Consider the following 26,604-nt stretch of genomic DNA (forward strand, 5'->3'; position numbering starts at 1 on the left):
TTTATATTCTAAAATCTAGTATTTGCATTGTCACAAATCATTTATAACCTCCTTTGACAGACTTTAGGCCTATATATTTTATATGACTGGTTTGGTGTAATTGCATTGAATTGTCTGATGTCTGAAGTATACAGTCCAACCAATGAAAGCAGCGTACTGAATGCAAATCTTCCTTTAACTTATTGGAAATCCGAAATAAACTTTTTTATAATTGAATCAGTGTTTATAATGTACAGATTGAAAATATATTATTGATATTCAATAAATACTGTATCATATGCAGTTTATACATGTATTTCAACCAAAAACCAGGATATTTTTTTGGTCAGGTAAATTAATCAATGAACGAAAGATTTCTCCAAGAAGAAATTTAAGGTCTCAAATGAATAAACTACACAGAGAGCAATTGCTATAGTATTTCAATGGGACAGGTAAACTTACAAAAGTTTAAATACCTTGGTCAAGAGCAGACAACTCTGTGGTTCGCAATAACACATAATGAACGGGTATATAATCTGTTTATTGATGGCATTTTAAAAAAACAATCTAAATAAAAATTTATTATATTTAAACTTGCCAAAGTTTGTCAAGGGCAATGCCTCCAACTACACCACAGTCATCAATACTGGGACCAACTACCGTATCCCCAGGACCAACAAATTTCACCTCTGGACCAACAACCTCAGGGCCGACAACAAATTCCACCTCTAGACGAACAACCTCAGGGCGGACAACAAATTCCACCTCTAGAACAACAGTTTCTGGACCGACAACAAGTTTCACATCTAGACCAACAACCTCTGGACCAACAACAAATTAATAATTATATATTCATTTAGAACGCCGGAATAATTGCTTGCTAATTCCGTTTCAGGTCTTCATATTTAGAATTTAAAATAAAAATTAAGTCACGGTTATATATGATGAACTAATTTATTTGAATAAATAATTTGTTATATATATGCATAGATAATCTATAATTATAGTTAATATTTAAAGAAAAATATTCAAAAACTAGCCAGGATCGTTTCTACAAAAGCGTATTAGGGATGTAGTAAAAATGAAATCGGATTACTGATTGTATGTTGACATCTCATATCTTAAAATCTCTGTGAATTATATTTTTGTTTCACTTATTTTGATAATTTACCAGTTTAATACACAATTATCTCTATCCAATAATATATGAATATTTGGCGGTTACGCGTACCCTAAGAAGTCCAATTATGCCACGCGTACCTGCATGACGCAGACACTGCCTTTATTATAAGCTGAATTTCACTCGTTTCATTTTCTTAAAAGAAATGATAGTTTTCGCGATAGCTCTTAGCCTGGGTAAAAGAATAACACTTAAAATCGATCAAAATGTATTTTAAACTTAAATTGTATAATAAGAACATTTGAACCTCTGGAAATGGTTGCACAAGTTTTTGGTTTTTTTTGGAACGTTTTAAAAATCTAAAATATGTCCCCAAACATTTTCAGTTTGTCATAACCAGGCGTGGTGTTCTCGGAAGTATCGTTTCGTTTGAAAAAAGTAAAATCACAAAAATACTGAACTCAGAGGAAAATCAATTCGGAAAGTCCATAATCACATGGCAAAATCAAATAACAAAACGCATCAAAAACGAATGGACAAGAACTGTCATATTCCTGACTTGGTACAGGCATTTTCAAATGTAGAAAATGGTGGATTGAACCTGGTTTTATAGCTAGCTAAACCTCTCACTTGTATGACAGTCGCAAATTCCATTATATTGTCACCGATGCGTGAACAAAACAAACAGACATAATAGGTAAAAATGTAAAAAATAGGGGTACAGCAGTCAACATTGTGTTATCATCTTAATCACTATAAAAACAACAAATGTAACGAAGAAGCACAAAAAGGCATACATCACATTAACATCCTCAGTTTGATTATATTATACGATTATATTTGTCTATGTAAAATGCACCCATCAAGGAAGGAGGGTATGGGTACTGGTGTAAAATTGCGCGTTTGAAATTCGCACAGGTAGACATGAAATAATTTTGTCGTTCAAAGTATGACGGGATGCATAAATAAAGTCACGCAAAATAGATATAACAAACACTGACTTAACAGTTAAAGTAATAATAATAAATAAAACAATATTGTGGTTCAAAGTATGAATTGATACATAAGTACAGAGTCACGTAAAATGTATATCACAAAAAAAGTTGGTTAACAGTAAAAGTAATATTAATAAATAAAATAATTTTGTCATTCAAAGTATGACAAGATACATAGGTACCGAGTCACATCATAAAATAATTTTGTCATTCAAAGTATGACAAGATACATAGGTACAGAGTCACATCATAAAATAATTTTGTCGTTCAAAGTATGATGGGATACATAAGCACAGAGTTACGTCAAAAGGATATCTCAAAAAACAGACAACAGTAAAAGTAATATTTATAAAGACAAATAAAAGAATAATATAACACGTAATTAAGACGATAAACAACATCAGTACGCAAAATCTAAGAAAGCTAACAGTCTAATTAACGTACAAAATCATGAACGGAAATCAAATATGTTAAATAGCAACAAAAGACAGCCACCAAATTACAAACTAATGATATGGGACCAGCACATACATAATTTGACAGAAAGCACAGGTGTACAGTACTTTTATTTTACAGTATTTGAATAGCCTTATCTTTAGAAAATTTAGAATCTTTACGGATCATTCTTTAAATGCTTTAAAGGACTTATTATTTTGTATCTGGAAAAAAAAATCTCAAGTCTACGCAAGGTTAAAAGAAAGCGTCTGTAACAGAAAATAGCATTTCTCGTAAAGGATGTATTTAGATTTTCATACATTTTTGTAGTTCCCAACCCTTGTCCCTCCCCGTCGGAAAATCACATATCATCCTACAAGTACAAATGTACATGTACATGTACCTGACAATGAGAATAACTGATACATATTTTTGTAATACCAGTTGTAATTCATTACAAAGTATTTATCAAACAAAGAAAGAACATGTTAGAAAGAACGACACGTTAAACAATATGAATACACTAGTTATATCGAATCTCGGATAGATTCTCCGTAGAATTGATTTGAAATCAATTCATTAAATATTATTGCACATTTTTTAAATCGTAAAACGAACTTGACATAAATCATTCATGTTAAATTTAAAATGGTTATAACCAAGAATTGACATAATTCTACAATAGATTGCTGACTAGACGAGCTCAGATTGGCCGGAAATGATTAAGGCTCTTACGGGGAACGTAACATGTATGTCGATTCATTAGATTATGGAAAGTATCTCTTCGAGCTTCTTATCAAAAGGTTGCAATTGAATAAAAATGAAACATATCTCAAGTGCCGAGTGCTGGAAACCTCATAATGAAAGAATTATGCAAAATCAAAAAGTTTTATTTTAATAAAAATACATTTTTTCTCCAGTGCCGTTTACTATCCATATCCTCTTGTGTCTTTAAACAGACGATGAAATCTAGCATTCACCAATCTTAAAATCAATCAATGTTCTAACAAAACATCGGATGACTACAAGTTCTTTTGGGTGGTGACAAGCACTTGTATCAGAAAAAGAATCGCATCTCTATATCCAAAAGTTAGGTTAAGGTACACTTCACAGACACATGTTTTCTGGTGACAAGTTCCTGTGTGGATGATGAATAAATGACCGGGAATTCAACCTCACCGTAACAACTATTATATTGTTAATCAGTATACTCTAGTTTGTTGTTATATATTATAAAAAGTCATATGAAACTTCAAATTTAAAAAAAAAAAATGATGCATACTTTTTTTTTACAACTATAACATTGTATAAGTATAGTTTTCATTCTAAAACATATGTACTGTCATATACTTTTTTTCTGAAGAAATTTCTTTAACTTGTCCACATTTAGAAGATTACTTTTTTTAATTGCTTGATTCCAGGATGCAATTCGCCGACATATTTTCCGTATGCAAGTAACCTTAGCGTGACCTTTCTTGTAATTGATCGCAATTCGCATCGATATGTCATTTAAACAAACCATATTTTGATTGTACCTGTGGAAGTGCATAGTGGTCATTCTTTTGAAATAATTAGTGTCAGTGAACTGGTAAAGGTTACCAGTGGCGGATCCAGAGGGAGGGGTTCCGGGGGTGCGCACCCCCCCCCCTTTATTTTTGCCGATCAATGCATTTGTATCGGGACATATGTTTTGCACCCCCCCCCCCCTTTGCCCTGGGTTAGCACCCCCCCTTTCGAAAATTCCTGCATCCGCCCCTGGTTACGACCCTTAAACGTCTCTTACAAAGATGAAAAGTGCATGAAATATTGCAAAAATATAACTACTATACAAAAAGATTATATTGGAATAAATCCCTTAAAAAGCATCTAACGTATACGAAAATCACGAGGAATATCCAGAATTGTGCACACTTCTTTCCACCGTATACCTAGGGCATAGTATGTCTACGGCTGTCCTCAATATAGGGTGGACACCACGCCCACGGCTGTCCTCGGTATAGGGTTGGCACTACGCCCATGGATGTCCACGGCATAGGGTGGGCACCACGCCCACGGTGGACAGAGAGTGGACGGCATTGGTTTGTCCACCGTGGGCGAGTGGAAATGACAAAGTCCACCTGGACTGTAGTGTATATACCTAGGAGATACCAAGCTGCAGGGGTTAAACATTGTTGTTACAGCTAACTAGCCCAGGACTTATTGGCAGCAGTATTTTACTAGCCCTGTTGGAAGAACTGCTAGTCCATCAAAACTGAGCTGCTAGCCCTAGCATGCCTTAAAAATCAAGAGCTTGCTGCAAAATACAAAGTGGGTGTCCTTTGTTTTGAAGGAGACATTATACACTGTATCTAATAATTTTTGTTGATCTGTTATTTATTCTTTTGGTGGTTAACCTAACTTATTTGTTCCCATATTCAAAGCAGACTTTTTTTTTGCGTGTTTGGGGCAACTAACAGAATATTCACAGAGCATTGTCTGTTTTTTTCCTCAGCAACAGCCAACCTTGCCAGGGGAATCATTGTGTCCCAGTTCTGCCAACTTTTCAGGAAGTGAATTCGTGATTTGTTGGCCAAATTGTAAAGATCAAAGAGAAAAAAACAACTAAGTTTAAAGACTAAAGACTTGGCAGCCCTTCTGTCCTGGACACTATTAATTTTTTTTCCGCGACTTTTCCATGTCGTATTTAGCATTTTCGGGGGGTAAATTTTCAGCCTCGTTACTCCTTTCATCTACCGTTTTTCGTTTTGAAACTGACGAAGTTCCTGGGGTTCCCATACTAAAATATTAAGAAATATTTTGTTGCATGGTTTTGTGCTCAACAGCTGTGCAACAAGACAGGTCAATACCAATCAATACATCATACCCCCAAATACCATCAATTGAAAATCTCGGCACGATAAGCAATGTACAATACCCCAAGCCATGGTATGAGAAATCGATATTTAAAGTACGACAATTGCGATCAACACATGATACCAGACAACCCAGACATGCCAGAGTTATTTGTTCTAATTTTAAAATATGTACAACAGGACCTGTACAAACCAGTTCAAATTCTTGGAATCCCAGATGATTTAATTGAATCGAATTGGCTAACATAGAATTGTGATGAAGGGATTTTTCACTTTCTATTTTGGAAACATCAAGAATTTTTTGTTACTAGTCAGTTGGGCATATCGGATTACACATTTTAATTGCCGAAGCATAAATGATCTAGTCCCGGGCGTCGGGCTAGTTGATTTTAACCCCTGCAGCTGATGACACAAAAAATAAGAGACATCCAACAGATGAGAACACAGATTTAAAACATTTGTCTTTCACATATGCCAACATGTATATTAGGCAACAAGCTTGGAATAGTCAACTTATATTGTTAACTGACAACAAATACTACAAAGACATTGAAAACTACAGGCAACCATTTATTGTAATTTCTTTGTACCAAGTCTGTTTTGTCTCTTATAATCTGTGAATATCTTTTAAAGTAAGACAAGACTATTTACCTTAAGGAAGTCCATCACTTCTTCCTTCTTCCTTTTTTCCTCTTCATCATCATAGCTTTTTATTTCTACCAGATCATAAGGAGTCTTACCCTGAAATACAATAAAATAATCTTTCATTAATTATACACATATATATCTTTTATTTCAAAAACTGTATAACATTATATAATAGGTTACTGTAGCATTAATTTTACCTATACAATGCAGAATATTGTCTTATTTATATATACTTCAAATAAAAACCAGTGAACCTAAACCAACAACAAATTGGAAGTGTCATTATAAAGAGCTCAATGAATACTATATGAGATTTTGCTGTTAATAAAAATATTGAATGATTGGTGTAAGATGTGTTGGTGGAGTATGATTAGATGGTAGTTGTGATGGTAGTGTAAGATGTGTTGCTGGAGTATAATTAAATGGTAGTTGTGTTAATAGTGTATGAAGATGTGTTGGTTGAATGTGATTATATGGTAGTAAGATGTGTTGCTGGAGTATAATTGAATGGTAGTTGTGTTAATAGTGTATGATTGATGTAAGATGTGTTGGTGGAATGTGATTAGATGGTAGTTTTGTTAATAGTGTTTGATTGGTGTAGGGTGTGTTGCTGGAGTATGATTAGATGGTAGTTTTGTTAATAATGTATGATTGGTGTAAGGTGTATTGGTGGAATGTCATTAAATGATAGTTTTGTTAATAGTTTATGATAAGTGTAAGGTGGTTAGTTAAATGTGATTAGATGGTAGTAAGATGTGTTGCTGGAGTATAATTAGATGGTAGTTTTGTTAGTAGTGTATGATTGGTGTATGGTGTATTGGTGGAATGTGATTAGATGGTAGTGTATGATTGGTGTAAGGTGTATTGGTGGAATGTCATTGATTGGTTGAAAGTATGTTGGTAGTGTATGATTGGTTGCAGGTATGTTGGTAGTGTATGATTGGTGGGAGGTATGTTGGTGGTGTATGATTAATTGCAGGTATGTTGGTAGTGTATGATTGGTGGGAGGTGGGTTAGTGGAATGTTATTAGATGGTAGTAAGATGTGTTGCTGGAGTATAATTAGATGGTAGTTTTATTAATAGTGTATGATTGGTGTAAGATCTGTTGATGGAATGTGATGAGATGGTAGTTGTGTCAGTAGTGTTCGATTGGTGTTAGCTGTGTTGGTTGAGTATAATGAGATTGGAGTTTTGTCAGTAGTGTATGATTGGTGATAGGTGTGTTGGTGGAGTATGACGAGATGGTAGTTGTGCCAGTAGTGTAGGATTGGTGATAGGTGTGTTGGTGGAGTATGACGAGATGGTAGTTGTGCCAGTAGTGTAGGATTGGTGATAGGTGTGTTGGTGGAGTATGATGAGATGGTAGTTGTGCCAGTAGTGTAGGATTGGTGATAGGTGTGTTGGTGGAGTATGACGAGATGGTAGTTGTGCCAGTAGTGTAGGATTGGTGTTAGGTGTGTTGGTGGAGTATGATGAGATGGTAGTTGTGTCAGTAGTGTATGATTGGTGTTAGGTGTGTTGGTGGAGTATGATGAGATGGTTGTTGTGTCAGTAGTGTAGGATCGGTGTTAGGTGTGTTGGTGATTATAATGAGATGGTTGTTGTGTCAGTAGTATATGATTGGTGTAGGGTGTGTTGGTAGAGTATGATGAGATGGTAGTTGTGCCAGTAGTGTAGGATTGGTGTTAGGTGTGTTGGTGGAGTATGATGAGATGGTAGTTGTGTCAGTAGTGTAGGATTGGTGTTAAGTGTGTTGGTGATTATAATGAGATGGTTGTTGTGTCAGTAGTGTATGATTGGTGAAGGGTGTGTTGGTAGAGTATGATGAGATGGTAGTTGTGCCAGTAGTGTATGATTGGTGTTAGGTGTGTTGGTAGAGTATGATGAGATGGTAGTTGTGCCAGTAGTGTAGGATTGGTGTTAGGTGTGTTGGTGGAGTATGATGAGATGGTAGTTGTGTCAGTAGTGTAGGATTGGTGTTAAGTGTGTTGGTAGAGTATGATGAGATGGTAGTTGTGCCAGTAGTGTAGGATTGGTGTTAGGTGTGTTGGTGGAGTATGATGAGATGGTAGTTGTGTCAGTAGTGTAGGATTGGTGTTAAGTGTGTTGGTGATTATAATGAGATGGTTGTTGTGTCAGTAGTGTATGATTGGTGAAGGGTGTGTTGGTAGAGTATGATGAGATGGTAGTTGTGCCAGTAGTGTATGATTGGTGTTAGGTGTGTTGGTAGAGTATGATGAGATGGTAGTTGTGCCAGTAGTGTATGATTGGTGTTAGGTGTGTTGGTAGAGTATGATGAGATGGTAGTTGTGCCAGTAGTGTAGGATTGGTGTTAGGTGTGTTGGTGGAGTATGATGAGATGGTAGTTGTGTCAGTAGTGTAGGATTGGTGTTAAGTGTGTTGGTGATTATAATGAGATGGTTGTTGTGTCAGTAGTGTATGATTGGTGAAGGGTGTGTTGGTAGAGTATGATGAGATGGTAGTTGTGCCAGTAGTGTATGATTGGTGTTAGGTGTGTTGGTAGAGTATGATGAGATGGTAGTTGTGCCAGTAGTGTATGATTGGTGTTAGGTGTGTTGGTAGAGTATGATGAGATGGTAGTTGTGCCAGTAGTGTATGATTGGTGTTAGGTGTGTTGGTAGAGTATGATGAGATGGTAGTTGTGCCAGTAGTGTAGGATTGGTGATAGGTGTGTTGGTGGAGTATGATGAGATGGTAGTTGTGCCAGTAGTGTTTGATTGGTGTTAGCTGTGTTGGTTGAGTCTAATGAGATGGTTGTTGTGTCAGTAGTGTTTGATTGGTGTTAGGTGTGTTGGTGGAGTATGATGAGATGGTAGTTGTGTCAGTTATGTATGATTGGTGTAGGGTGTGTTGGTAGAGTATGATGAGATGGTAGTTGTGCCAGTAGTGTAGGATTGGTGTGGGTGTGTTGGTGGAGTATGATGAGATGGTTGTTGTGTCAGTAGTGTAGGATTGGTGTTAAGTGTGTTAACGGAGTATGATGAGATGGTAATTGTGTTAGTAGTGTATGATTGGTGTAGGGTGTGTTGGTGGAGTATGATGAGACGGTACTTGTGTCAGTAGTGTATGATTGGTGTTAGTTGTGTTGGTAGATTATAAGATGGTAGTTGTGTCAGTAATGTACGATTGGTGTTAAGTGTGTTGGCAGAGTATGATGAGATGGTAGTTGTGACAGTAATGTAGGATTGGTGTTAAGTGTGTTGGTGGAGTATGATGATATCGTTCTTGTGTCAGTAGTGTAGGATTGGTGTTAGGTGTGTTGGTGGAATATGATGAGATGGTAGTTGTGTCAGTAGTGTATGATTGGTGTAGGGTGTGTTGGCGGAGTATGATATGGTAGCTGTGTCAGTAGTGTATGATTGGTGTTAGGTGTGTTGGTGATGTATGATGAAATGGTAGTTGTTTCAGTAGTGTAGGATTGGTGTAGGGTGTGTTGGTGGAGTATGATGAGATGGTAGTTGTGTCAGTAATGTAGAATTGGTGTTAGGTGTGTTGGTGATGTGTGATGAGATGGTAGTTGTGTCAGTATTGTAGGATTGGTGTAGGGTGTGTTGGTAGAGTATGATGAGAGGGTAGTTGTGTCAGTAGTGTAGGATTGGTGTAGGGTGTATTGGTGGAATATGATGAGATGGTAGTTGTGTCAGTAATGTAGGATTGGTGTAGGGTGTGTTGGTGGAGTATGATGAGATGGTAGTTGTGTCAGTAGTGTAGGATTGGTGTTAGGTGTGTTGGTGGAGTATGATGAGATGGTAGTTGTGTCAGTAGTTTATGATTGATGTAGGGTGTTTTGGTGGAGTATGATGAGATGGTATTTGTGGCAGAAGTGTAAGATTGGTGTAGGGTGTGTTGGTAGTGTATGTTGGTGGTGTATGATTTGTGGAAGGTATGTTGGTTGTGTATAATTGGTTGAAGGTGTGTAAGTAGTATATGATTGGTGGAAGGCATGTTTGTAAATTTGGTAGAAGGTATGTTAGTAGTGTATGATTGGTAAATGGTAGGTTGGTAGTGTATGATTGGTTGATAGTATGGTGGCAGCGTATGATTGGTAGAAAGTAGGTTAGTAGTGTATGCTTGGTGGAAAGTATGTAAGAAGTATATGATTGGTAGAAAGTCTGTTGAAAGATTATGAGTGGCAGTAGGTATGTTTGTAGAGTATGATTGGTGGAAGGTATGTTGGTAGTGTATGATTCGTGAAAGGTATGTTTGTAGTGTATGATAGGTGGAAGGTATATTGGTAGTGCATGATTGGTGGAAGGTATGTTGGTGGTGTATGATTGGTGGAAAGTATGTTGGTAGTGCATGATTGGTGGAAGGTATGTTGGTGGTATATGATTGGTGGAAGGTATGTTGGTAGTGTTTGATTTGTGGAAGGTATGTGGATAGAGTATGATTGGTGGAAGGTATGTTGGTAGTGTTTGATTGGTGGAAGGTATGTTGGTTGTTTATGATTGGTGGAAGGTATGTTGGTTGTGTATGATTGGTGGAAGGTATGTTGGTAGAGTATGATTGGTGGAAGGTATGTTGGTTGTGTATGATTGGTGGAAGGTATGTTGGTAGTGTATGATTGTTGAAAAGTATGTTGGTAGTGTATGATTGGTGGAAGGTATGTTGGTGGTGTATGAATGGTGGAAGGTATGTTGGTAGTGCATGATTAATAGAAGGTATGTTGGTGGTGTATGATTGGTGAAAGGTATGTTGGTAGTGCATGGTTGGTGGAAGGTATGTTAGTGGTGTATGATTGGTGAAAGGTATGTTGGTGGTGTATGATTGGTGAAAGGTATGTTGGTAGTGTATGATTGGTGGAAGGTATGTTGGAGGTGTATGATTGGTGGAAGGTATGTTGGTGTTGTATGATTGGTGGAAGGTATGTTGGTGGTGTCTGATTGGTGGAAGGTATGTTGGTAGTTCATGATTGGTGGAAGGTATGTTGTTGGTGTATGATTGGTGAAAGGTATGTTGGTAGTGCATGATTGCTGGAAGGTATGTTGGTGGTGTATGATTGGTGAAAGGTATGTTGGTAGTGTATGATTGGGGGAAGGTATGTTGGTTGGTAGTGTATGGTTGGTGGACAGTATGTTGGTAGAGTATGATTGGGGGAAGGTATGTTGGTGGTGTATGATTGTTGGAAGGTAAGTTGGTAGTGCATGATTGGTGGAAGGTATGTTGGTGGTGTATGATTGGTTGAAGGTATGTTAGTGGTGTATGATTGGTGGAAGGTATGTTGGTGGTGTATGATTGGTGAAAGGTATGTTGGTGGTGTATGATTGGTGGAAGGTATGTTGGTAGTGCATGATTGGTGGAAGGTATGTTGGTGGTGTATAATTGGTGGAAGGTATGTTGGTGGTGTATGATTGGTGGAAGGTATGTTAGCAGTGTATGATTGGTGGAAGGTATGTTGGTAGTGTATGATTGGTGGAAGGTAGGTTGGTAGTGTATGATTGGTAGAAGGTAGGTTGGTTGTGTATGATTGGTGGAAGGTATGTTGGTAGTGCATGATTGGTGGAAGGTATGTTGGTGGTGTATGATTGGTGAAAGGTATGTTGGTAGTGTATGATTGGTGGAAAGTATGTTGGTGGTGTATGATTGGTGGAAGGTATGTTGGTGTTGTATGATTGGTGGAAGGTATGTTGGTGGTGTATGATTGGTGAAAGGTATGTTGGTAGTGTATGATTGGGGGAAGGTATGTTGGTTGTTGATGATTGGGGGAAGGTATGTTGGTTGGTAGTTTATGATAGGTGGAAGGTTTGTTGGTAGTGTATGATTGGTGGAAGGTATGTTAGTAGTGTATAATTGGTTGAAGGTATGTTGGTGTTGTATGATTGGTGGAAGGTATTTTGGTGGTGTATGATTGGTGAAAGGTCTGTTGGTTGGTAGTGTATGATTGGTGGAAAGTATGGTGGTAGAGTATGATTGGGGGAAGGTATGTTGGTGGTGTATGATTGGTGGAAGGTATGTTGGTGGTGTATGATTGGTGGAAGGTATGTTGGCAGTGTATGATTGTCGGAAGGTATGTTGGTAGTGTATGATTGGTGGAAGGTAGGTTGGTAGTGTATGATTGGTAGAAGGTATGTTGGTAGTGCATGATTGGTGGAAGGTATGTTGGTGGTGTATAATTGGTGGAAGGTATGTTGGTGGTGTATGATTGGTGGAAGGTATGTTGGCAGTGTATGATTGTCGGAAGGTATGTTGGTAGTGTATGATTGGTGGAAGGTAGGTTGGTAGTGTATGATTGGTAGAAGGTAGGTTGGTTGTGTATGATTGGTGGAAGGTATGTTGGTAGTGCATGATTGGTGTAAGGTATGTTGGTGGTGTATGATTGGTGAAAGGTATGTTGGTAGTGTATGATTGGTGGAAGGTATGTTGGTGGTGTATGATTGGTGGAAGGTATGTTGGTGTTGTATGATTGGTGGAAGGTATGTTGGTGGTGTATGATTGGTGAAAGGTATGTTAGTAGTGTATGATTGGGGGAAGGTATGTTGGTTGTTGATGATTGGGGAAGGTATGTTGGTTGGTAGTTTATGATAGGTGGAAGGTTTGTTGGTAGTGTATGATTGGTGGAAGGTATGTTGGTAGTGTATGGTTTGTTTAAGGTATGTTGGTGTTGTATGATTGGTGGAAGGTATTTTGGTGGTGTATGATTGGTGAAAGGTCTGTTGGTTGGAAGTGTATGGTTGGTGGAAAGTCTGTTGGTAGAGTATGATTGGGGGAAGGTATGTTGGTGGTTTATGATTGTTGGAAGGTATGTTGGTGGTGTATGATTGGTGGAAGGTATGCTGGTTGTTGATGATTGGGGGAAGGTATGTTGGTTGGCAGTGTATGATTGGTGGAAAGTATGTTGGTAGTGCATGATTGGTGGAAGGTATGTAGGTGGTGTATGATTGGTGGAAGGTATGTTGGTGGTGTATGATTGGTGGAAGGTATGTTGGTGGTGTATGATTGGTGGAAGGTATGTTGGTAGTGTATGATTGGTGGAATGTATGTTGGTAGTGCATGATTGGTGGAAGGTATGTTGGTGGTGTATGATTGGTGGAAAGTATGTTGGTAGTGCATGATTGGTGGAAGGTATGTTGGTGGTGTATGATTGGTGGAAGGTATGTTGGTGGTGTATGATTGGTGGAAGGTATGTTGGTGGTGTTTGATTGGTGGAAGGTATGTTGGTGGTGTATGATTGGTGGAAGGTATATTGGTGGTGTATGATTGGTGAAAGGTATGTTGGTGGTGTATGATTGGTAGAAGGTATGTTGGTGGTGTATGATTGGTGGAAGGTATGTTGGTAGTGTATGATTGGTAGAAGGTATGTTGGTGGTGTATGATTGGTGGACGGTATATTGGTGGTGTATGATTGGTGAAAGGTATGTTGGTGGTGTATGATTGGTGGAAGGTATGTTGGTAGTGCATGATTGGTGGAAGGTATGTTGGTGGTGTATGCTTGGTGAAAGGTATGTTGGTGGTGTATAATTGGTTGAAGGTATGTTGGTGGTGTATGATTGGTGGAAGGTATGTTGGTGGTGTATGATTGGTGGAAGGTATGTTGGTTGTTGATGATTGGGGGAAGGTATGTTGGTTGGTAGTTTATGATAGGTGGAATGTTTGTTGGTAGTGTATGATTTGTGGAAGGTATGTTGGTGGTGTATGATTGGTGGAAGGTATGTTTGTAGTGTTTGATTGGTCGAGGGTATGTTGGTGGTGTATGCTTGGTGGAAGGTATGTTGGTTGTTGATGATTGGGGGAAGGTATCTTGGTAGTGTATGATTGGTGGAAGGTATGTTGGTGGTGTATGATTGGTGAAAGGTATGTTGGTTGTTCATGATTGGGGGAAGGTATGTTGGTAGTGTATGATTAGTGGAAGGTAAGTTGGTAGTGTATGATTGGTGGAAGGTTTGTTGGTAGTGTATGATTGGTGGAAGGTATGTTGGTGGTGTATGATTGGTGGAAGGTATGTTGGTGGTGTATGATTGGTAGAAGGTATGTTGGTTGTTGATGATTGGGGGAAGGTATGTTGGTTGGGAGTGTATGATAGGTGGAAGGTTTGTTGGTAGTGTATGATTGGTGGAAGGTAGGTTGGTAGTGTATGCTTGGTAGAAGGTAGGTTGGTAGTGTATGATTGTTGGAAGGTATGTTGGCAGTGTATGATTGGTGGAAGGTATGTTTGTAGTATATGATTGGTGGGAGGTTGGTCGGTAGTGTATGATTGTTTTTTTTTTTAAGCTTACTAATGACGTTTTTTATTTCTGAGTATTTTATTGGAGCATCTGTTTCTTTATTAAATGTAATGTTCTTTTCATTATTAACAAGTTGTTTTTTCTATTTCCTCTTTCTATTTTATATTTACAAATGTGGGTTTTCCTTGGTCCTGAATATGCTTCATATTTTGTTCTTCGTCTTTTAAAATTTTTGGTACTTCATTACCAACATTGTTTTTGTTTTTCATTCCTTTAAGTATTTCCCAATAATCTTTAGGTTTCTTATCAAAACTTTCTGTCAACGAGTTAAATATCTTCTCTCTGTATTGTGCTTATTAAAATTTTACCATTTTTTTAGAACTTTTTAACAATTCAAAATATTTCTGTTTAAGTTGATTATTTGGACATTTTTTACATTTATTTCCAACCAAGTTTATTTCTTTTTTTGTCTCATAGACACAATTGTCTGACCATACCTGTTTATATTTTTTTCTCTTACTTTTAAATCTTTTTGATATTTTACAAGTAATCTTAGAGATATTTTCAAAAATATTAGTTAAATTTTCAGTTGCACCATCAACCCCTTTCTAATTTCCCTCATACTCATTGAATTCAAAATATAATATATCGTGTTTAATATGCTCTGATGTAAGAGCTTTAAGAAGCAAATTTTGTGAATTTTCAGTCCATTTATATGTTTTCAAATCTTTCCATTTTTCTTCTATATGACTTTTAAGGTCAAAAATTTGTCTTATATTACAATTTAAAGTTAACTGAATCTGTACATGATCTGACAAGTAAGTAAAATCATCAGTTTTAAAGTATTTCACTGAGGACAGGAGACTATCATTATCTACAGCACTGTATCCATTTATTGACATATAAGTATAGTAGCCTAGGCTGTCCCCTAATAAAACTAGAGGCACTAAAGAGCCTGTGTCGCTCACCTTGGTCTATGTGAATATTAAACAAAGGAAGCAGATGGATTCATGACAAAATTGTGTTTTGGTGATGGTGATATGTTTGTACATCTTACTTTACTGAACATTCTTGCTGCTTACAATTATCACTATCTATAATGAACTTGGTCCAGTAGTTTCTGTGGAAAATGTTACCAGTAGTAAAAATTTACAAATTTTATGAAAATTGTTTAAAATTGACTATAAAGGACAATAACTCCTTAGGGGATCCTCCCTCCGCCCGAATCCCGATTCCCTCCGCCTGAATCCCCGTTCCCTCACTCCGGATCTGTCCGGACCACTCCGGAATATTCCGGACCCAGGTGAATCCCGATTCCCTCACTCCGGAATATTCCGGACCACTCCGGAATATTCCGGACCTGGACGTGAATCCCGATTCCCTTACTCCGGAATATTCCGGACTGGTACGGAATATTCCGGAGTCACCTCGGCTCCGGACTCCGACCACTCCGGAATATTCCGGACTCACTTACCATGCCCAATTTTGAAATTGCAATCCAGTCCGGAATATTCCGGAGCACATTTTTATGGCCTTTTTGTGTTTCAGGAGAACGTTTAAATCAAAATCAAGTAAACATTCGTAAAAATAACAGATTGAAGTCCTTCTCAGTGCTTGAAATTAAAATTCAGTTTAATAATGAGTTCGTGCAGTGACAAATAGGTGTAGTTTTTTCATAAGAGTTATACGTTAAATATGGTTCCAATAGCTTGTTTCTGTGATGATATATATAAAAAGTAACACGAATAAGAAAGAGATAAATGAAAGAGAGATGAATATTTGGTATTCAAATCAAATATATCTTTCTTGTATTTGTATACTTCAAATGCCCTTTAATGGGTCAGTACATTTATCACGAAACACTTTCTTCACTTATTTCACATTTAATATAAATTCTTTGTGGAGTATAGAGGTCGTCATGATTATGGAAATTAAACTTGGAACATCAGGTTGGTCAAAGATTAAAATTAAACATTTCGTGGTTCCTTTTGTTTCTGGTACAAAAATGATGTCTGATTTTTTTTTTACTTTTTTTAAATCGCAAAATAATTCTGGGATCGGTTTTACTTCAGAAATGTCTCTCTTTCAAATAAGGGTGTCGTAAATGTCCACTATGAAACAAAACATGAATCTGACTCATTGTTGAGGGCCTTGCGACAACATACAGAGGATAACATTTAGTCATTGGCAATCTTACAACATCTTACATAATATATAACAAAGTTTAAACCATTGCCATGAAGATATAATTACAGTAGATGTATGTTTCATTATAACACGTTATTTTGATTGGCTACATTGCAATCTCGCGTTATTCCTTAATCAACTTCATAACACAATAAAATTTCTCATGCATAATGACACGCCGAGTTTCCACAATAAAGTGCACAAGTAAGTTAAATGAAAACTTGATAAAAACCGTGTTTTCATGATCCTAGCTAAAAGAAATGTAATTATAAGTATTGAATGCTTCATTTTGTAACTTCGTAAGGTTGTAATAGCGTTGACCGTGTGCACATTTTTTTAAATAGAGCGCTTCCGCGCTTCGTACAAAATGTACTTCGTTCAACGCTTTTACATCCCGATGGAGTTACAAAAAGAAGCATTCAATTCTTAAATAATGGTTTTTAAAACCCGGTTAGAAAAAAACTAATTTGACAGAAAGCAACCGAACAAGGGTTCACATAAGCGCTGCATGTGTCTTTAGAGTCTCTGCATTATGATTTCACATTGATGTTGATTACAGAAACCTCAATGATTGTTATTATATAAACAAATGTAAACTAAAATTTTATGTGTTGCTCTCCTAGCTACAAAATGTATCCAAAATCAAAGATGTGGAACATAGGCCGTGTTCACATTGACCTAAATTTGGTGTTGTGTTCGTGTAACTCACACATAAACTAAACATAATTACGTTCCCATTGATAAAACTCAATGTTTACATGTAGTGTAAATCATGTTTTGTATACATGCAGTCGATAGTCGATGTAGGCCTTGTGTAGGTTAAGTGTACACAAAAATAAGCATTCAGAACTCTGATTTTCCCATGTATATTTAAAAAAAGAAGCAATTTTTATATAAAATTGATACTTATAACACTTATGAATAAAGTTATTTACAAAAATATTTTTCTATACTTGATATATTTATTTGTTATAGAAACACTTTACGTAGCCTTATTAACCCCATATCAAGACAGACAAGACTCATTCACCATTATTGCCGAACACATAATCCATTTGAAAAGGTCTTCCCGAATCGACTGGACGTACACACTGACAGAAATATTTGCCACTGGCCTTTACTCAAACAATGATTCACTCAAAAATGCATTACTGAAAAAGGGTGAGGTTTAGTATCTCAGATCCGTTAGATAGTAAGAAATAACAAAAACAAAAAACATCACCCCTTCCTTTTTTGCTAAATACTCATTGGAGAAAAAATATAATTTGAAACAAACAGAAAAGATAGAAATGTAGTGATCCTTAACATCGCAATTCTGTTTCTTTGTCTTTAAGCACGCTGATGCAGCCTATATTTTTAATGCGTAGTCGAGGCATCTTTAAACTTCTGCAAATCATCCAAAATGACTTTTTAAAGGAGCAACCACTTTACCTAAAAAGGGGGGGGGGGGGGGGGTCTTAGTCTGATTTTTTTCTCGCGCGAAAGTTAATATTCAATTTTGTTCGATGGTACCAATTCAATATTTAACACCATAATGTATGGAGAAATTTTGGAATCAGACTATATTTTCATTTTTATCATCTGTATGACCCGTTTTTTTTAAATCAAATTGTGGGAAAATCCATCCTCCCCTCTTTTTTTTTTTAGGTCAAATGGTCGTTCCCTTACTGCTAGTAAAGTTGTTCGAAAATTTGAGTTCGGTTCTACGTAATGACATTTAAATGACATATAGTTTACAAGTGTGAACAAATCTTATGTACAGGTAACTAAACAATGTGTATAGATTTGGACAAATCTTATGTGAAACTAGTGTAGATTACATTAAACCAAGTGTAAACATGCTTACTGTACACGGCGTTTGGTGTGAACACGGCCATATTCTATCATAAAAATCATTTTGTAATTAATGCAATTAGTGTCTCAGTTAACATTATTAATAACACCATATAGGAAAATCGCAGAACTCCTTTTGTCATATAAAACACTGTCACACCTCCAAACATACTATCCACACTAATCTGTGTCCACACTTGTTGTGTATGTAATATATATTTTGAACTTTACTGAACTGATATATTACACATGTCACTATAATAAAAATTACTTAATTACTGTTAACTGTTTTACCAATTCATATGAAGACATGGAAATGTATCAAAATAACCAATTATCTAATTGGTTACAATTTTACATGAACATTTGTGATTTTTCAACCTACATGTCTATGGAAGGAAAAGTCGTAAACGTATGCTCAACCCGCCACGATGGCGATTAGATATCACCTAACTTCATTCCATTTGATATTAATATATATTTCTTTTTGTTTGAAATTGGATTTTCGCCGTTTGCTATTTATAAGAATTCTATATAGATTGGAACTAGTAGTATAACAGTGGTCAATGTATCGTACATAAATATTTTGAGGCCTACGCATGAGGCATGAGAAATCTGAACAAATATTTATTATATAAGTGAACAGAGTTACACAAGGGAAAAGATATGTTATGAGGAGCTACTTGTCCTATTTCTGTGTTTGTTTCGTTGGTACCGTAAATGATTGTAGAGTAAAGATTCCTATGAGCAAAATTTAAAGACGTTTGATGATCAGCTAAATAAAAGGACAATAAGAAGTTCCACTTTCCAAATTGTTTTGGTTCCTGTATTTTTGTTCCACACACAGACACATATAAAAAAGACGATGTGGTATGATTGCCAATGAGACAATTGTCCACAAGAGACAAACATGACACAGAAATTAACAACTATAGGTCACCGTACGGCGCCCAACAATGAGCAAAGCCCATGCCGCATATGTTTTAAACCGAAGCAAATTATCTATTTTATTTATATTTTGATTAAAAACATTTTGGAATTACAAAACAAAACTACATGTTGTATGTCCATGGCAGTTGATTAATTGGTTATTTTTTGCTTTCTATATTATGGCATATAATTCCGACATATTAAAAAAAAGTCGGACATGTGTATGTACCTGTATGGTTTTCAACTACTTCAAGTTTACTTTTTCTCGCCCTCACAAAAACAAAAGCAAACAAATCTTGATATAATAAAGTACATTTTACAACAAAAAATTACGAAAAAAGTGTTACTATATTGAATCAAGTACTAAAATACTGAACATAGGATTAACATCCTTTGTTCGACCTGTCAGTCAAATGCGTTTTGTCAAAATATACTTGTTCACTGTTCGGTCTTTTAAAAACGTTATTTGTGCTGTATTTAGACACCTCTACCAAGAAATTTGTTTTGCATGCACATGTGTAAAACAAAATCCAAAGCAATATCATAGGTTCGAACGTTGTTTAAACTTGTATATACATGTATATCATATCTGTACAGCCTTCAAACCTATGAAGCATAAATAAATAATAGAAAAAATATCGTTAGTGCTATTTGATAAATAATGTAACATAAACGCGACAAACATGTTGCAAACAGAACCTTTTGCTGATTGCACTTCAATTTATTTATTATGACAGAATACGGTATTTTTCAGTTTTAATTCGCTTATAATTTTAAAATACTTCTAGTAAATGTAGGTTCAGTGAGAAATAATATAATAACACATGATATCTAGAATTCAAAACCATGCAGAAATACAATAGGCTGGTCCTCTATCTCTAATATACCGTACCGGGTATCTCAAATATATACAAGTCTTTCAATGTAGGTATTTTGATTGGTTTAATCAAAATGCTTTGGTTAAAAAAGTACTGTCATATGTAGTTTTGCAATTGAACTTCGACAGAGCGACAGTATTTCTTTCATCCAGCAAAAAGAAGATTGGTAATGGAATATCGTCAACGAGAAAACAAAGATAGAATACGGTACTTATATTTTGGTTCTTCAAGTTGTTTTAACAGTTATAATTGATCAAAATAAAAAAATATTTTAATTTAAGATCATTTTCGTAAGAAATTTAAAACAAATAATATTTTGACTTCGGGACAGATTTAAGAATAGCATTGTATGAAGTATATAGAGTTCCCATTTTTAGGAAGGAGTCTCACTCTTGACTGAAACCCTTTTTCATCTTTTATTTGATGTTATAGAATAGAACGATTAAGTTTTCATCTTTGTTAAATTGAAATTGCATCTAAGAGTCGATTTGATTAATGAGACGATTCCTATGACTTTCCGAATATACGATTGTTTGAAAAAGGCTAAAGGCACATACATGTCCTTAGTAAAAAAATCATGTCCTATAGTCCTAAAAGCGCTTTGAAAAAAGTCATAGGGGACTATGTTCCTATACATATATGTATTTTAGCTATCATTTACTTGAATTGATTATACCCTTTTGAGCCGTTTGTGAGTCAGTTCTTATCTATAATAGATCACAATCCCAAAAACAGATCAGAGAGCCCTATCTATTTTTTGGTAAACGGACAGAAAGTCACAGGACATAAAATCACCTAACAGTCACAGGACAAAAGTCACAAATAATCTGTTGACAATTGTTTGAATATGTAAGAGAATTATCTTGAAATGATTACTTTTTAATACACATATTCATAATAAAGTTTAGAAAATGTGTCATTATACTTGAAAAATTATTTAATTTATTTAAATTTATTAATGCAAAAGAAAGATTTCTGGGCACCATGAAGCCATTTAAGTGCCAACTGAAGCCACTTTGACATTTTGTTTTTTTTAAATATCATTTCATCATGTTTGATATGCTTTTGATAAATTTTGTTAATAAGTTGGTTTATTTACAATAGTTCAAGAAAAATACTAAAATATTTTTGTAGAAATAGGTGTTTTTTATTCAAAGAAAATATCAGAAAAAATGAATTGTGACTTTTTGTCCTGTGACTTTCTGCTTTACTTTCTAGTTTTTTGGGTCCTCATTTAAGTTATAAGGGAACTTTTTCTAATTTTCGATTAAGTCTAATATATAATTCATTCTAACGATTTGATTAATCATGTTATGTAACAATCATTTCATTAACTCTTTAACAAAATAAGTTTTGACATGGTTGTTATTTATTACTGTATATTGCAATTGACAAATATCCTCATTAATACTATTATCACATAGGTATTATTATGTAAGATTGTATAATGTCAGGTAAAGTCTGGTAACAAACAAAATTACACGGACACTGTGTAATCGAATTTAACATTTACCTGTAATCTTTCGAAAGAAATTATGTTAAGGTACGATCTTTTTTCCTTTTTATGAGGGATTTGGAGTATGATAGCGGACACGTTTTTCTTCTTCTTCAAATACGTTCTTTGCCACTAAATTTATTTTTAAACGCCCTTCATAGTAAGGGCCGCATAGAATGCCATTTCTTTAAAGCTTACTAAATGGTATTGGTTTTGTACATCGTTAAAGGCCATACTGTGACATATATATATATATCTCGTCTTTTGGTCGTTCGAATATTAAAGGAAGTATATTTTTTTGCGTTTTGCAAGTTTTAGATATGTAATATATTTATATGCATGCTTCTTTTTCTGTTCAACATCCAATCCAATTAAGGAAGTCTTTCTTTTTTACAAAATAGAGTAACCACTTAGTAACTGTTATGCCGTCCGATTCGAGGTGTCTGGAAAGTAGTACACTATAGTATAGAGCAATTCTACATATACAAGAAAGCCGGTAAATGTTTAAGTGGTCATGTTCCAGACCATATGAGTATTTGGACCGTACGCGTACGGTCCGGACCGTATACGTATACTCGTACGGTCCGACCATACGCGAACGGTCGGACCGTATGAGTATACGCGTATGGTCCAGTACGAGCAAACAATAGTGTCATTTGATCATATGGGTTTAATCTAAACAAATACATATCACATTCTTTCTTTTTCGTTTTACAAATTAATATTACTTCAATAAGATAAATAAAATGAATTAACGAGTAATTGAAATCCAATATTTGTTTAATTGTATCTGAATCCTATTTTGGTACTCTCGCCCAAGGTGACACTTGCTACCGCAAGTATAACGTACTATTATTTTTTATTTACACGTTTGCAGTTCATGCATGTTCCGTTGCATTTGCATTTTTGTAAAGTTGCTAAAATATTTTTAAAAATATCCTCCCACATTATGTTTATTTCCTATATCTTCGATTTCAGTGATCATGATTTAATTAATGTATTACAGATCGCATGCTAAATACACGAGATTAACGGAATTAATTAGCGAAAATTTTTAAGATAGATAAAATATATTTTTTACTTCAATTACAATTAAGTTAAGTTATGTTGATCTGTTATACATGGTATATGCATTTGTATCTTATGAACTTGACCAACTTCTTATAATTAGCCAGACCGTACGCGTACGGTCCGACCGTATGAGTATTTTGAAAAAGTACGCATACGGTCCAGACCGTACGTGTACGGTCCAAATCCTCATACGGTCTGGAACAGTTATCTTATAACATGAAAATGAGAAAGAATACCGATTAACACGTATAAAAAATATACCGAAAAAATAACAAGGGCGTATCAAGAACCTGGAAGTCAGAAGGGGGGGGGGGGTAATAGTAATATCAGAGACATATAATACAAATTGTATTATATGTCTCTGGTAATATTTTATTCATTAAAAGAATTTAATTGATTACGCTATATTACAATAATTTCGTTAACTTTTTTAAATGGTCTTGTTTCTTTGAAATTGGTCTACTTAATATTTTAAATCACAGATGTCAGATCATCATTTCTATAGTTCTCTATCGTTATTTTTTCTAACATTTCACTTTATTCTTTTGTCAATTAATCTTTATTATAATTGTCCTAAGCATGTATGACACGACGTTAAGTAACCAACAATCACCTCTTTAATTTTTACAATATGCAATTGCGGTTTATTAATGATTATATATAAAAAAAAAATGACAAACACATTCTTTTTTTTTTGTGGAAAGAGGGTTGGGGCAGTATTTTTGTATAAAAGTTGTTGGTTTCCTTTGAAAATAGGATTGAAAAGAAAACACGACATTCAGTTAGAAAATCTTATTTTGAAAATTTTTAAATTTTTAAAAAGATCATACTTTTCATATCAACAAGTACATGTATATACATTTGTTGTTTTTAACATCAAACCTTTTAAAAAGAGGTGTCAATATTTACACACCAAACAATAAGTTGTCATAAATCACGCATGTTGAAGCTGGGATTAATTAACGGATAAAGCTAAGATGTCAAATCAAGCTGAGATTTATTTCCGGTTTAGATTTATAATCTTTTATTCGTCAGCAATACAGCTTATAGAATTATAAATATTACAAATATTCAATTACATCAGTGAAATATATTAACATTTAAACAATTAGTCAAAAATTCATATAAGTAAGTATACCCATAACAGTACAGCAGAGTATTTTAAACATAACACATTAAGCATTCCTAATGCCAGAAAAATTCCCTAAATTGTTAAGTTCCTTAACATTATGAAAAGATAGTAGTTGTATGAGTTCAAAATTTGAAGGTTTTCTCAAATAATATGGTTTGATACATTTCTTTTGAAGTTCATTATTCTTTTCACATACTAAAATAAAATGATATTCATCTTCAATTACTTGTTTATCAAACATATTACAAAATCTCAGATGTCTCTCAATATTTTAAAATCGATCAGTATTATATATTATATTCAAACAGCGAGCAGATATGCGATGTTTACAAATAAATGGTTTATAAATATAATTAACAGCATGATCTTAATAACAAAATGTAACAGGCACGTGTCAGACGGTTCATCGATTTTCGGCATATCAAAGAAAAACGGACACGTGTCTAAATAATGTTGAATATCTTGTTTATTTATGATTATTTTCCGATACAATTTGAAATTTATGCATTTAATATCATATGTAAAAATAATACATATTACAGCACTCCTTCTAGTCCTTCAAGAGTGGCATTGTATAGTCCTTAGTGCACTCAGGAATCCTTCATCAAAGATTTAACAGCTGAATGTCCTGAATAGGAGCACGTTTCCTATGACATTAATATGCAGAGAAGCATTTTGTGAAAGGTAATTATTTACAAAAATATATTTTGATTTATCATGAAATAGAAAAATATACATACAAAAACGTTATATGGTTATGTCATACTACTGATGTTACGCGACATTTCTCCTCGAACCATCGTCCCAGTCAGCAAAAACACAAAATATCAAACACGCACTTGACCAAAAATAATTTGATAACAGCGACCTATGATAGATACTTGTTACAGTTTAAGAATACCGAAATATATTTGTTTTTATCTTGATGCCAATACAATCTTCAATTCATTGTCGGGTTAACAAGAACGAATTCACAGACCTTTGTTTCTTATTGATTAAAAAAAGTATCTAGACTAAATATTGACTGATTTCCATATATCTGTTTCAACTGAACCTAATACTGGTACAATAGAAAATGAGTTCCAAAACCGAAAGTCATTGAAATTTTCTGACGATCTTCCGTATCTTCCAAGAAAAATGGTAGGTAAAATACTTATGTCACATATTAAAGTGCATGTCGTAATGCTAAACCTTCACATCACATTTTATTTGTTTGTTCAAAATAGGTGTTTGAGAAAAGGGAATTGCATGCATTGATTCATTCTTATTTATTGAGTGTACATTTTTATATTTCTAATTCAGCAGTGACAAAACCCTTTAAAGGTATCTAAAGGCGACTTGGCCAAAAATCCTGGCAGAATCCAGCCTACGGATCTGAAATGGAGTACTGGGTACGGCTCAACAGACCCTCATGCACATGATCCAAAGTTGTAGTGAGGACGGAACCTTTTTGGGAAAGCATGGCCTATATTTCATTTAATTTCATCCGTTTGTCTTTTGATTAAATCATGTTAATGATACGTAATATTCTTGTTTTTTTTTTCTTTCAAATTTCCAATTGTTACGTCATAAAAAGGCTTTATATATAAAGTGATGGGGTAAGATTGCTAATGAGAAAACTCTTTACAAAACGCTAAAATTAAGAACAAAAGTTCAGCAATGATCAAAGCGTGTACCACTTATCAGCTATAATAAAAGGTCCATCAATGACAAATGTTAAACAATTTAATCGAGAAAAACTAATCAGAGTTAAACACAAAACAATAAACCAAAAAGCAAATATGTGACTTAGCAAGTTAGCAACAAACGACACTGAACAACAGGTTCCTAACTTAGTTCATATCCATACATACAGAATGCGACGGTGTTAAACATGTTAGCGGGCGCCAAACTCTCCGCTTACCATGTCCTTTATGTTGTTTCCACTAAAACTAGATGAAATTATATTTAATTACTTCCTTTTAACCAACAGTATGCTGCGATAATTGCATGTTCAATATCCCCCTACAAACTTATCAATCATTACTGAAAATCATTAATAAAAAAGTAATAAATTTGATCCAGACCATGAGTATTTGGACAATACGCGTATGGTCCGGACCGTATGCGTATACTCGTGACCATATGAGTATTTGGACAATACGCGTACGGTCCGGACCGTATGCGCCACGTATGCGTATACTTGTACGGTCTAGTTCAAGCTGGAACATATCTTTTATTGGATTTTAAAAATCAATTTTATTACAATTACATGAATAAGATGAATAAGTGAACATTGGATTTTAATTGAAATTAAGTATTTATTTAATTGTCTATATGAATCCTTATTTTTTTATTACTTAATTTATTTCCATAATAAAATTGTAGTTGAAAACAGCAATTTGTATTCTGAGAAATAAAACAATTTATTGTAGTTATTAATTTCTCAATGACAGGGTTTCATTATAAGGAATTGCTACTCGTTTGAAATTTGTCAACGTTCAGAATATTCATGACATAAAGTTGTCGTACTTTTCAAACATTTTACTGTGTACAAAGTTTCAAATAATTGTTCGATCCTTAAATTTAACTGTCTTGTGTGGAGAAATATCGTTGCCTTGATGGCATCTAAATTTTTCGGTGGTTTCCTTTTTCTGGTGTTAAAACATGTTTGAACAATGGATTGACATCTCAATAAGTTCTCTAACAGACCGTTAAAAGAAATCTGGACATATCCGTAGTGATTAAAATAACAATTCAATTGGTCACATTTGACCGGAGTCGAACTATTAATTCAGTTTTGATACTTTAACGTGCAGTGGCCAATATTTCATTCACTTTCAGGACGATCGAAGACGAAAAATATAACCGAATCCACCAAGATGA

General features: G+C 34.9%; 1 protein-coding gene and 1 long non-coding RNA gene across 2 annotated transcripts in view; one reads left to right on the plus strand and one right to left on the minus strand.

Moving 5' to 3' along the window:
- LOC134718401 (uncharacterized) overlaps nt 1-14,482 on the minus strand; it is a 58,699-nt gene extending 44,217 nt beyond the window's left edge. The window contains exons 1-2 of the mRNA XM_063580901.1: nt 14,384-14,482; nt 6,033-6,122 (exon numbers count right to left, since the gene is read on the minus strand). Of these exons, the coding sequence (XP_063436971.1) occupies nt 6,033-6,122; nt 14,384-14,482 (189 nt within the window). The remainder of the gene's footprint in view (nt 1-6,032; nt 6,123-14,383) is intronic.
- Nucleotides 14,483-20,054: 5,572 nt separating this feature from the next.
- On the plus strand, nt 20,055-25,264 carry LOC134717512 (uncharacterized). The gene is made up of 3 exons (XR_010107358.1): nt 20,055-20,248; nt 24,282-24,423; nt 25,042-25,264. It is a non-coding gene; the product is annotated as an uncharacterized LOC134717512 (long non-coding RNA).
- The last annotated feature ends 1,340 nt before the right edge of the window (nt 25,265-26,604 follow it).

This window comes from Mytilus trossulus, chromosome 5 (assembly GCF_036588685.1).
Source record: "Mytilus trossulus isolate FHL-02 chromosome 5, PNRI_Mtr1.1.1.hap1, whole genome shotgun sequence".
Taxonomy (NCBI): domain Eukaryota; kingdom Metazoa; phylum Mollusca; class Bivalvia; order Mytilida; family Mytilidae; genus Mytilus; species Mytilus trossulus.